The sequence below is a fragment of the Mytilus galloprovincialis genome, chromosome 8, assembly GCF_965363235.1.
Source record: "Mytilus galloprovincialis chromosome 8, xbMytGall1.hap1.1, whole genome shotgun sequence".
NCBI lineage: Eukaryota > Metazoa > Mollusca > Bivalvia > Mytilida > Mytilidae > Mytilus > Mytilus galloprovincialis.
This window is the reverse complement of record NC_134845.1, coordinates 25921196-25934848: the sequence shown is the minus strand read 5'-3', so window position 1 is coordinate 25934848 and position 13653 is coordinate 25921196. Positions and strand designations below refer to the sequence as shown.

Here is a 13653-nt window from a genome sequence, read left to right as displayed (position 1 = left end):
GCAAATAAGTGAACAAACGCTTTCAATTAATTCAATATCAGAAATTAAATTATGTCTTGACTTTCAATTTAAGCTTTAAATGTACACTCCTCACACTTATATGCTTTTCACTCCTTACACTTATATGCTTGTCACTCTTTATACTTGTATGCTTGTAGACGCAAGTGTTATATCTACGATTACGTCCTCATCACATGAACCTAAAGTTTATACTGCCAGCACTATTTTAGATCAAAATATACAAACAACTACTGGCTATTTTTCACAAACATCAGATATATCCACAAGTCATGCCAGTGGAAGTAGTAAGGGAGAATCATTCAGTACTGAAACACAAACTAGTAACCAAAATGCTTATAGCAGCACTGCTTCAATAACCGCACCCTCTACCGCTACAAACAAAGAGACCATTGGTACGTGATAGTTTGTTTTATTTGTTACCGGAATAATTCAGTCCCTCCCCGTGTTTGACTTTCTAAAGCCACAATAGAGGGTAGCGGAGTATAAAAAAAAATTGATTCGGGTTACATGTACGTAAAATACATTTGTTGATAAATAGCCTCATTGCTGAACGTAATTTGAAACTCGACAATTTAATTGAAAAACAGTATAATACATGTTTTGATAATTCTTGTGATTTACACATTATGATAAATTTAATGATCGTATCTTTATATATTTTAGATTGTTGACAAAAACACTAGTAATTTGTTTAATTGTTAAAAAAATGTTTTTCGAATATTTCAGAAATTATAGGAAAAACGGAGACATTACTCATGCTTATTTATTTAATAGTTAATTTTTTCGAAAAAAACAAAAATACTGAACTCCGATGAAAATTCAAAACGGCAAGTCCCTAATCAAATGGCAAAATCAAAAGCTCAAACACTTTAAACAAATGGATAACAACTGTTAATATTTAACGCACATCAGTTATATCAGCAAATCATGCCAGTGGTACTATTACAGGAGAATCATTCAGTACTGAAACACAAAATCCAAATGCTTATAGCAGCACTACTTCAATAGACAGTTCCTCTACAGTCACAAACAAAGGGACTATTGGTACGTGATAGCTCGTTTTATTTGTTACCGGGATATTTCAGTCCCTCCCCGTGTTTGACTTTCTATAGCTACAGTAAAGCAGCGGATGTATTCTTCATTTTACGTGAAACGTAAACCTTTAATAATGCAAGAGGAAAACAATTAGTGTTCAATCAAAATCAAGATTTTTTTTCATATTGAAATACATGTATGATCTTTAATTTGTTTTCGATCGATTGAGGCCGTTTAGTTCAGGACAGTAGGGTTATGAATAAATCCTTATCACAGAACAGATATTCGTGTTAACTGACCAGACATTTTGAGTAATATCAATAAATCATTTAACGCAGAAGACAGTAACCAAACTTATCCATAAATACGCAAGTAAATCCAACAAGTAAAGCATACTAATAGCGTTTAAAATAAAACTAGCTATATATTTTCTTTATACGATTTATACTGCAGACCAGAACTCGCACAGCAGCGTAAGCGCTTTCACAGGCACCACAATTACTATTACACATCATAATAGTGCTTCATCAAACACCACAGCTTTTCCCTCCACAGTTTCAGATGATGGAAAGGGTAATATTTATGTTGCTTTTGTTGTTGTTGTTTTGTTACTATATGTCTTTTTTTCGTTTCTTTTGCAGTTTGTGCAGTCTTTTTTTAACCGAAATATGAAATTGAGGGATTTTTCTCCATTACGAATTAATTTTCGACATTTATGTTATTACAAATAATTATATGTATAAATCTTCTATTGAAGACTTTATCGATTGCCAATTTGAATTTTTTTTGTAATGCCTTTTTTCTGTTTCTTCATCAAGTTGTAGATGATCTTTTGTAACAAGTCCTGGTCCTAAAGTCTGCAATCGAGCCGTTTGAACTATATGTTTCCGAGCTTCATCATCGACATCACAACCACATACACTGCACGGTTAGTTATGATATACGACAGGTATTTTACCTCGTGCAGTGTGTGTTTTGGGTCAGCAAAACGAACGATGCACTACAATTGACCTTGATTTGCCAATTGATCATTCGCTGTTTAAGTTCCAAGAACACGGTTTAATAATTAGGAAATATACCTACATCGCATTCCCGTGTTTACACAATTTATTTGATATTACCAAAGATCCACCATAAACCAAACAATTTGAAACGAAAGGAATATTATTTGAGTAAACCTCAATTTCTAATATACCACCATGTTTTAATTATCCCAATACAACACAGGAAAGTAGAAGTTGCCCTGCATTTCTGCGAAATAAATCTAAAAGTAAAAGAGATTGAATTAACAGATGATAAGTAAACGAGGCAATTTATATAGGATCATTACTAAATGTAGTTTTGAAACGACCAATTATCCTACCTATCTGTATCAATTTTGAACATATCCGTGGTCTCCTATATGACATGCCCATGTAATCAAATCCATAAGAGTGATACAAATATTTTATTCATTAATTCAAAATATTAAATTGATTGCATGTATGATTATCTAAAGTGAAATACTACATGTACTAATCTTAAGCGTTTCTGGATCTTAAAATACATAGCTGATATTTAAGTGTATATAAATTATATACATGTATTTATGTAACTACATCATTATAACATGGACGTGTCAATTACTGTAATAATATGTATTTTTCTTTTTAAATATGAGGATATTTTAAAGTAAATTACCATATTTAAAATTTTCAAAATAAAAGTATTTTATATTAGTTTGGATTGACATGGGGACAATATTTTGGATTAAAGTATCAATTCATTTTACTATTAGATACTAGCACAGATAGCACTTACACTACAGCAATGCACATTAACAGCGTAGATACAACTACACACAGCGCAAGCAACAGCAATACATCTTATACAACTGGTACATCTTGTATGTCAAAATAAATGTTGTGCGTGATTTAGGTGATTTATTGGTCGTTTTGTCTTTTAGTGCAACTCTATGCTTTATTGTAAGATGGTATTCTATTTTCAATTATTCCGCTACCTTTGATATCTCTTTGAAATCCCAAAATATTTGATATCTAATGAAACTAACCAAACAACGCTCAAACAAATAAGTTAACTGATAATAAGCCATAGTGGATGGTTTGCATTCACCTTTTGAGTATAAGTATATGTTGTAATAGTTCGACTAACTAGATAGTCAAATGTGTTGTGTAAATTTTATGTCATACAACGAATTGATTTTGATAGGTTTTTTCTGTATTAAATCGATCAGATGAAATAAGACCGTAACAACTGATTTTTATAGTTTGTTCTTATGATTCAATGTTTACCACTGTCCCCAGTTATAGAGAGGTTTTGACGCTAGCAATCATTTTAACCCTGCGACTTCCATTAGTTTTTTTTCCTAAGTCATGAGCCTCTGATTCAGTGAGATTAGTTAATTGCTGTATACATTGGTTTTGCTCCATATATTGTTTTGTATAAGGCTGTTATTTTCTTGATTGAATTTGTTTACATTTGTCATTTCGGGGCATTATAAAGCATAGTATGGAGTTTGGGTTTTGTAAATGTTTGAAGGCCAAACGGTGACCAATATGTGTTTAACTTTAACGACATTTATGTCAATTGGTGAGTTGTCTCAATGGTAATCAAACCACAACATTGTCCATAGTTTTATATTTAATTTAAAAATACAAACGTGATGAAGATAATTTTTATACCATCAGACATTTATAACTTACATTATTTTAAATTATCAAATAAAATTCATAGCTATTGCATTGCATACTTGTTTGTGCGGAAAGCTTTAAAGTTTTCAAAATAATAAATCAAATTTGAACCTGACCTCTCAATTCGAGCTTTATATGCACACTCATCACACTTACCAGTTTCGTAGACGCAAGTAAAAATCTACAACTTATTTCTAATCACATTATAATAAAGGTTTTACTGTCGGCAACACTTTAGATCAAACATTCAAACACATACTAGAAATATTTTAAAAACATCGGATATATCAATAAGTCATCCTTACCTAGAGGATATACAACCTTGAAATGCTGAACATATTTTGCAACTCGAAACATGAATTAGGAACATGAACATATATATTTTGATAATTGTTGTGGTATACATATTTATGTATACACGTACTTTGACCTTTAATAGTTTACTTTTATAAATTGTGACTTGGATGGAAGGTTATCTCATTGGTACTCATAACACATCACCTTATATCTATGTATTTAATATTTTCATTTTGTGATATTACAGGATGTTTACAAATAAACCGGCATTTAGTCATTTCAATTAACTTCTTCATACACCATTTCCATTTGTAAATTCAACCTATAAAGCATAGCTTGCACTTTTGAATAACACGCTCTTTATATTTCCTTCGTTTGATTTCTACTGCAGACGAGAACTCACCTAGCAGCGCAAGCGCTTTTGCAAGCACCACTATTGCACAACCTTACAACGCTCTACTAAATACCACAACTTCTCCCTCCATAGTTTCAGATGCTGGAAATGGTAAAATTGATGTTGCTTTTGGTGTTGTTGATTCATGTTACTTTTTATCTTCTTTGGCGTTCTTGAATTTTGTATTTGACTTACTTGTATATATATCTCTCTCTCCAGTTCCAGATAATATTTTGTACCTAGAACTTTTACTTAAGGGGGCTCGCGGGTCTAAATGATTTTTTTTATTTAATATAGGATTTCTCTATATTTTTCTATAAGTGAACTTTATCTTATGCTTAATAGAAAAATGAAATAAAAAAATGGGGTCACCGTTCATTTACGCTCACAATCTGCCTTCGAAAGAAGCATACATTTTTTGTTAATGTCCTTTTTTCTGTTGAACTAATAAGAGAAATAGCGGTAATATCGAAATAAAAAAAGAACTAAATTACAGAAATCGCTAAAATTTTACAATCATTTAGTTTATGTACAGCTTATTCGAAAACAACAATAAAAAATATAGGTCACCGATGAGTTAACAAAGATATTTCAATTTTAATGCCAAAAAATTGCATTTTTGCACCAAAGGGAGATAATTTGGAGCTTTTTCAATGATATCTACATTTTAAAAGTCCGCTGGGGCCAACACGAATTGATTTTTTAGAATGATTTTTGTACCATATGATAAAGTAACAACTTCTTAAGGTAATAAATAAAATTTGTAATGAAAAATTAATGTTCAATTTTTTTCTGAAAATCTTATACCCACGAGCCTCCTTAACTCGGCAAATCGTGTTATTTGAACTAACTCATCATTAACATAACAACCACATACCATGCACAGGTGGTTACAGGTATAGTACCCCGTTCAAAGTGTGTTTTAGGGTCAAAAGAAAGAACGATGCACAACAATTAACATTTATTTGCCACATTGGTAGTCCATTATATATTGGTTCCAATGAGACTACTGCCTATTCAAAGTTATACTCAAATCGTCATTTATCTTATAACAGTTCAGATCAACAGTAAGTCCAAACATTTGAGAAAAATAATCTAAACATTAATTGATTTAATCTTAATTTCTTATATATCTTATTTTCATCATCTAAATTTTATACAGAAAGGTAAAAGCTATCATCTTAATTATGTAAACAAAATGGTGTGGATCTTTGTGTCTTCTAACGAAATCTAAATTTTATACAGAAAGGTAAAAGCTATCATCTAAATTATGTAAAGAAATAGTGTGGCTCTTTGTGTCTTCTAACGAAATTCAAAAGTAAATTTGGTTTAATTAACAATTGTTTTGCGATCATGATCACAAGAAAACACTGCGTTAAGTATGGACAGACTGGAAAAACTGTTTTTATGTAATTCATATTAGATCATAACTTGAAACGACTTTCAGTGTCGTTGATTTTTCTCCGGATGTAAACAGCTATTGAATATAAAATTGAGAATGGAAATGGGGAATGTGTCAAAGAGACAACAACCCAACCATAGAAAAAACAACAGCAGAAGGTCACCAACAGGTCTTCAATGAAGCGAGAAATTCCCGCACCCGGAGGCGTCCTTCAGCTGGTCCCTAAACAAATATATACTAGTTCAGTGATAATGAACGCCATACTAATTTCCAAATTGTACACAAGAAACTAAAATTAAAAATAATACAAGACTAACAAAGGCCAGAGGCTCCTGACTTGGGACAGGCGCAAAAATGCGGCGGGGTTAAACATGTTTGTGAGATCTCAACCCTCCCCCTATACCTCTAGCCAATGTAGAAAAGTAAATGCATAACAATACGAACATTTAAAATTCATTTCAAGAGAGGTCCGAGTCTGATGTCAGAAGATGTAACCAAAGAAAATAAACAAAATGACAATAATACATAAATAACAACAGACTACTAGCAGTTAACTGACATGCCAGCTCCAGACTTCAATTAAACTGATTGAAAGATTATGATTTCATCATATGATTATCAGGCACAATCCTTCCCGTTAGGGGTTTAGTATCATACTAATATGTCTTCCATAGTCACAAATTATTATAACGTTTGTTCCTCAACAAATTTAGAATTGCAATATGTTTTTAATGTAATCATTTACCGCAAATTTTAATTGAATTTTCTTAAAATTGTTGAACACAGGCTTATCAATTGCAAACTTGCGATAATGTAACTGAAAGTGCAGGTACAAAGTCAGGGGTTTGGATTTTTGTCATTTCACTGTTTCTCGCTTATGTCAATAGATTTGGATTTTTATACTTCATTTCAAGTCTTGACGTTTTACATATATGTTTCAGTTTGTAACCCGGATTTTTTTTCTCATTCGATTTATGAATTACGAACAGCGGTATACTACAGTTGCCTTTATTTCTTTACCCTTTTGAGCACCAGTTATCACAGCGGATTATGGTGAAGTTCGTGTTGCCCAGTCTTGAGTTGTTTACACAGTGTTTTGTAAACTGTTGCTAGTCTCTTCGTCGTTATCTTAGTTTGATTTTGCCATAATATTGCCAGTCTGATATTAATTTTTATTCTTCTTATGGTATCTTGCGCTCGTAGTTTGGTGCACATAAATGTAAGTTTTTAAAATGTGTAAAATATCATGAAACTCGTAGTACTTTCCACTCTACTTTTTTTTTTTATTTTTAACATCAATTTTATCATTATATGTAATTATTTATGTGTTGATGTGATATGACAAGTTTTCTTGTGAAACCCCCTTTATGAATGATAGAGATGTCAGGAGAGGTTAAAAAAAAACATAGTTTTAGGACATTCGATACAGTTTTGATCCATAATAAAATTTGATGAAAATTTGCATATAGGCTATTGTTCTACCTTACTTAATCAAAAATGTAATAAAAAATATACCATCAGCAAGATCATGTGCTACATTTGTACTGTCTGAGTAAAACTGAGGTTGAAATTTCAGATATTTTCTCAATATTCAGATTTGAGAACGTATTCTTCTTTTTGACAGATATCCATAACGTTTTTGTTTTAAAATATAAACACAAGCTGTTTTTCTTAACTTATTTGTAATTTCTGTTTATTTAAATACTGTATAAAGTTGTACATTTTATTTTTACAAATAACTCATATCTATCATATGTTTGTGAAGACACTATTGACTTTTTCATGAAAATTGGTACACATAATCTTTATATGTAATCATACCAAATGTCATGATAAAACAGAGGGGTCCATGAACTTGACAAGTTATATCAGTTTGGAAGAAAAAATCAGTAAAAAAATAACAATTTACGTTAGCAACGTCATTAACTCTACTGTTATTGTCTTGTATCCCTTAGGTGGGTCCACTGGATAAAAGTTCCATCCAATTTGAAGTTAAATTAACGAGTGATTCTTTATTACAATATGGTTACTCATGTTATTGCTTTTTGAATTTTATTCCTTTTTCGACTGCCATGTTTTCCCTCCATGATTTGTTTTATCATCTGATACCTTTTTGTTTTATATAATGACACTGACAAATAAACAATCAAACTTTTGAAATCTCGAAATAAGGCTCATCATGCATAGTGTATGTTTATTTTCAGATAACAGTCGTTACATCATCATAGCTTGCGTGGTTACAGGCCTGTTAGTGATAATTGTAGCTGTTCTCATAGTGGTAATGGTCATGAAGAAAAATAAAGCAGCTACATATCCTCGACCATTCTTAGTTGATGACGGAAAACCTATACAGCCAGACTCAAGGAATACCAAATTTAAAAATGGTCAGAAGAAAATGGCATTTCCTGCTCCACCACCTACACCACCACTGCATACGATTATGCCACAGACAGAAACCAATTTATTTGATTTAGAACTTCCTGAAAAGGGACGTGCAAATCGTTTACCCCCATTGTATAGTTCAATCGCCACATCAAACACAAATTGAGATTATCTAAAGATTTATATGATTTTTTTTTCCGGAATACATTATGAATGCATCTCGTCAAAAGTTAATATGTTCGATTTTATTTTATTCAAAACACATACGTTATTCGATTATTAAACGTAACAACGGTCTAAGCATTTCTGTGAAAACAATTAAATTCAATTGATTGCTTGTTCTCAAAATGAAGGCTCGAAATTCTAGTTAGCTAATGTTAAAAGTTGTTTTTGATATATATATATAGTCGAGCAATCATTGTGGACTTTGTGTCCGTCTCACTTTGAGATAGGTAAACATGACGCAAAAAACGGAATGTTGTTTTAACATTAAAAGCTAGATTAAACAAATTATTTTCCATTTGAAAATGTGTACTGAAACCTCTCATCATCTTTAAATTCCAAGCTGCCAAATTATATATTTAAAACAGCCACACTTTGTTTTACATAATATGTACATGTCACATGACAATAAAAACCGAAAACTTCAAAAATGTAAGGTAGGGGAGTTAACTCTTGACGAGGTCCATTACATAGAGATTTTTTAGGGCTTTCAAACACCAGCATTACTCGTAGAAGAACTTGTGAATTCTTATATTTACTGAACATATTTTACTTCACTGAACTAACTACTAAACATATAAACTCTGTTTTTTTTCTCATTTCTGCATTTTTATTTAAAAGTGTAATGCTTTTTGAAACTGATTTTGAAGCGAATTTTCAAAATACAAGTAGTTATTAAAAGACGAAAACTATAAAGCAGTTGTAGTTGTGTTTAAAACTTGTTTATTTGGAAATAAACCGCTTTGTGTTTTCTGTATAAAAATAATGCAATAATTAAAAAGATGTATATTAATCAATATATATATATATGTATACTAGATTTAATTAATCAATTTTAACCTATTTTACGTAAATTGTTGAAAACTCGAATGCTTCTATGTAACTGCTATAGTGCAGCCAATCTGGCATAAATTTGACCCCCACCTTGAAGAAGTTGCAACAGAAGATTTTTAGGTTTTAAAATCTAGCATTATACCCCAAATATACACAGAAAAAAGTCCAACAATTTCTATGGAAAACTAAAATATCATATTTTACATGAATTTTAAGAAAATCAACCAAAAACTACCAAAAAAGATTTATTTTTGCAGAGTTATCTCCCTTTCCAATGTTAATGTCCATAGAAAATTAAAAATGCTGATTTTGTGTTTTCCTGAAGTTAGATTTTATGGGACTTTTTTCTTGGTATATATGGGGCTGAATGCTATAGCTTAGAACTAATATATTGTCTGTTGCAATTAGTTTGAAGTTCAAACTTAATTTGACTGGACTTTTAAAGATTAAGACATGAATGGGCAACATTTCTGTAAAATTTCAATGTAAAATGATAATGTAGCTTTTGTTAGTAGTTTCAAAGTTTTTGTTTTTTTTGTTTTTTTACCATTTAAGATTAGTTGGTTCGATTCACACAAACTTTGATTTTACTATGAACATACTTATGATTCTTACCACTTAAATGTAAAAGGATTTTATTCAAGTATTCTTGTATTATCTTACGCATATGGATTCACATTGCAGTGTTACAATGTGTGAGGAGACTCATTTTGAATTGTTTATCAGGTTTTGATAATTATTTTTATACGTTTGTTTGTTAAATAGTGAGGAATTTTACATATCAACTTTTCTTTTATCATCTATACATGTAAACATTGTGTTTTTATGTAATTGTATTTTTATTTTATTTGACCGGTTACTGAAAGACAAGTATATGAAATAATTGATATCCTAGCACATGGTTTTGTTTTTTAATACACTAATCAGATTCTCATGTAAATAATTCTTTTATTTGTTTGTTTATATTTTACAGTTTTTAATATTATACTATTGTGTTTTTAATTATGGAAATATATATAAGAGCTAGCTTCTCCCGCAAAAAGGTTAAAGTGAGATTTTTAGTTTACTGATTTGAAAGTTTAAAATTTTAAACAGCTTATCACTACAAAGTGTTGTTTGAAAGTCTTTTAACTGAAGGCTACTGATAATGAAATTTGAATAAATGAATAATCATATACTGGGACTGTTTTTGATAGAGGCTGTTATCTACATCTTATTTCATTGATAGTCACACAATTACAAAGGAAGCAATAATAAGATGAAACCGTGACTCAAATCGAATTGACTTTTTTAAAATATAGACCCTAATGATCATAAGATATTCAGTTTTTCACATTTGAGTAATAATCAATTAATTTGGCCAAAGTCGAACACAGGGAGCATTTGTTATCAATTATCAACTTTATATGTTAGTTTAAAAGCTATCAACAAAATTGTTCAAACTAATTAGCTAATTAATAAAGAAAATTGATTTAAAAGACAATATTTTTTTCATGTGTTCTTGAAGGGTAAGCAGATCCTGCTCCACATGTTGCACCCGTCGTGTTGCTCATGTTTTTACACACCCGGTAGAAAGTCTTTAGTTCGGTAGGTCACATTCGCATATATTGTCACATATACATCAGAAGTAAAGGCAATACTATTCATTTTACTACTATGGTCAGATTTTTGGCTGATACTTTCCATCATGCAAATACATGTTTTACTCCAATATGTTCAAATAATGTCAATATAATTAATAGTTCAAACGAAATTACAGTTAGATTTGTAATGTGCTTCTGTTAAATATATACATGTACGTGTTCTATATTTATACATAAATACTTTAACGTCCACAATGGTCTTTTTTATTTGAATTTGTTTACTTAGTTCACAATTTTTAGTAAAAGTAGTAAAGTCAGGCTAAGGTGAGGTTCTAGAATTTGTGTCAGATGTTCGGACTCCTTCGTTTACTTCAATACGATACAAGGTAAAATATTGTGCACCATAACACTTATTTATCTTTACAAATTAGACTTAATAGCTCATAAAGGGGCATCTGCCAACATTAAGTATATTCTTGATTTCTTTTCTTTTGATTTGAGACCCAAAAAATACTTGTGCAAAAAAAGTTAAAGACCGAGTCACCCTTTTCCCCCTACATTTTAAAAATTAAATATATCGAACAGCAGCTTCATGACTAACCATTTTTTTAAATTTAGTTTGTTCCTAAACTAATGCTCTTATGACTTATAGTAACAATTTTAAATTCTTGATTATTTTTTAATTTCGCTTATTAAAGTACATCTTTAAAAAACTAAATGGAAAAAAAATCTACAGTTAATTTAGCATATTTTATATTAAACCATAATGTTTTAAAATACCTGTATATTAAATTGGTATCACTCCCAGATATGACTACTTCTGACTCGTACATTTTGACTACATAAATTAAAACAAAAAAAAGAGAAATCATTAAAAAAAAAAAACGTAGCAAATAAAGCAACGATAGTACGGTAATGTCAAATACTTCCTTTTTAGTAGTCTGAATATAACGGACGAATAATCAAAATCATCAGTAGAAAAACACCATGGACAAAAATTAAAATTATAAAGTGTTATCAATTCAAAGCGTTTTTCTAGATTTATCGTAAGGAACGCTGACACCCAAGGAGTTGACAGTCAAAATGTATAAATACCAAAGTACGATACCGGAAGCTATTTGACAAAAAAGACATTATATAACAGTTATCTCCTTGGTAATCATACAACCTCTCCTTTTTTATTTTGATTCAAGATGGAACAATACTAGATATGTTGAAGCAATCCGAAACATTGTACAGTACAAGTTGTCACTATTGAACAATGTAATAGTTTACAGAACATCAAATTGATATTATTGATAAGTAACTTCGCATGGCATTTTCTTAATTGTACTAAACTATGCCAAAACAAATGTATGTGGCTCTAATTACTACGCACATCAATATTGCAGTGAATGAACTTGCATTAATATAGCTTACAAATAAAAATTAACTCTGGCCTTGCCACGCCTATTCATTATTAAGCTCGAACGGATAATCACCAAGAAACCTTATCAATTCTAGGTGCACTGCTTTAAGTTATCTGAAATATTTTAACATTAAAACAATATAAGATATTGTTAATTGGCGAATTGGAATTGATAAAAAAAAACAATAGTACTTTATTTTATATATCCTCCTGTTTAAGTCATTGTATTCGATAATGATATCACTACTGTCTTGATAAAACAAATTTGTTTTAAATTTTGATCAGAAAAGGATACATAACAAAACAGGAAAAATAATTGGAGTCGCCTCAGACTTTTAATATGCATTCAATGTCCTGCAAAACATATGTAGAAAAAAAAATCACAAAATGTCGCACTCCAAGGAGAATTAAAAATTGAAAGTTCCTTATCAAATTGCATACTTAAACGCCCAAACACATCAAACAAATGAATAACAACTGTCATATTTGTGATTTGGTACAGGCATTTACTTATGTAGAAAATGGTGGATATAACCTGTTTATAAGCTAACTAAACCTCTCACCTGTATGACAATCGCATAAAATTCCATTATATTGACAACGATGTGTAAACAAACCAAACATCTACAATGTAAAAATGTCAACAAATTGGGATACACAGTCAACACTGTGTTATACTCTTACTCATTATAACAAGAAACTAATATATAACAGTAAAAAGAAGCAATATAGACAAAGCACATAAGCAAAAATGAAAGGTAAGATTACAAAAAATGGGCGTTAAGTCGTTCAATTGAAAATATATCGAATGTCTCTGTTTTATTGTGCGGGATGTATTAATCCATGTTATAAAACGGTTTATGAACAATTATAGATCGCCCAATAGTCATTGCCAATGAGAAAAATGTGAAACAGCTCAAAAGACTATATCAAATTGCGTAAAACAGAAATCGAGTAAGATAAACTAGTCAGAGACAAACATCGGCTTACAGGCTTCTGATTTTTCATAGGAACACAAAAGAATATGGCGGGTTAAACATGCAGAAACCTTATCTTAACTCAAAGAACTGTCATAGATCAACATGAAACCGAACTTAAAACTATTTGGAGTGGTTAAAGATGCTTCGAGCGAGTTTTGAAGTCAATTTGAACTGAATACATCCACTTTATATCAACTTCATCGGCCTCCGAAAAATACACAGAACTACGTCTGGTGGTGGTTCAAATACTGTCATGCAATAAGACGGTTTTACATTTTGCATTGAGAAGTAAATATATGGGAAGCACGTCTTGAAAACGAGCAATATCGTACTTCATCGGTGCACCATGTGGAGAAGGATCTGCTTATACTTCCGGAGCACCTGAGATCACCACAGTTTTTGTGG

At 30.7% G+C, this 13653-nt stretch overlaps 1 protein-coding gene across 2 annotated transcripts in view; it reads left to right on the top strand.

The window, feature by feature from the left end:
- LOC143085417 (uncharacterized) overlaps nucleotides 1–11407 on the top strand; it is a 54685-nt gene extending 43278 nt beyond the window's left edge. For both annotated transcript variants that reach the window (XM_076261748.1, XM_076261747.1), the window contains 6 exons: nucleotides 159–413; nucleotides 970–1065; nucleotides 1510–1629; nucleotides 2834–2932; nucleotides 4435–4548; nucleotides 8044–11407. In XM_076261748.1, the coding sequence (XP_076117863.1) occupies nucleotides 159–413; nucleotides 970–1065; nucleotides 1510–1629; nucleotides 2834–2932; nucleotides 4435–4548; nucleotides 8044–8387 (1028 nt within the window). In that variant the 3' untranslated portion in view covers nucleotides 8388–11407. The remainder of the gene's footprint in view (nucleotides 1–158; nucleotides 414–969; nucleotides 1066–1509; nucleotides 1630–2833; nucleotides 2933–4434; nucleotides 4549–8043) is intronic.
- Nucleotides 11408–13653: the final 2246 nt, after the last annotated feature.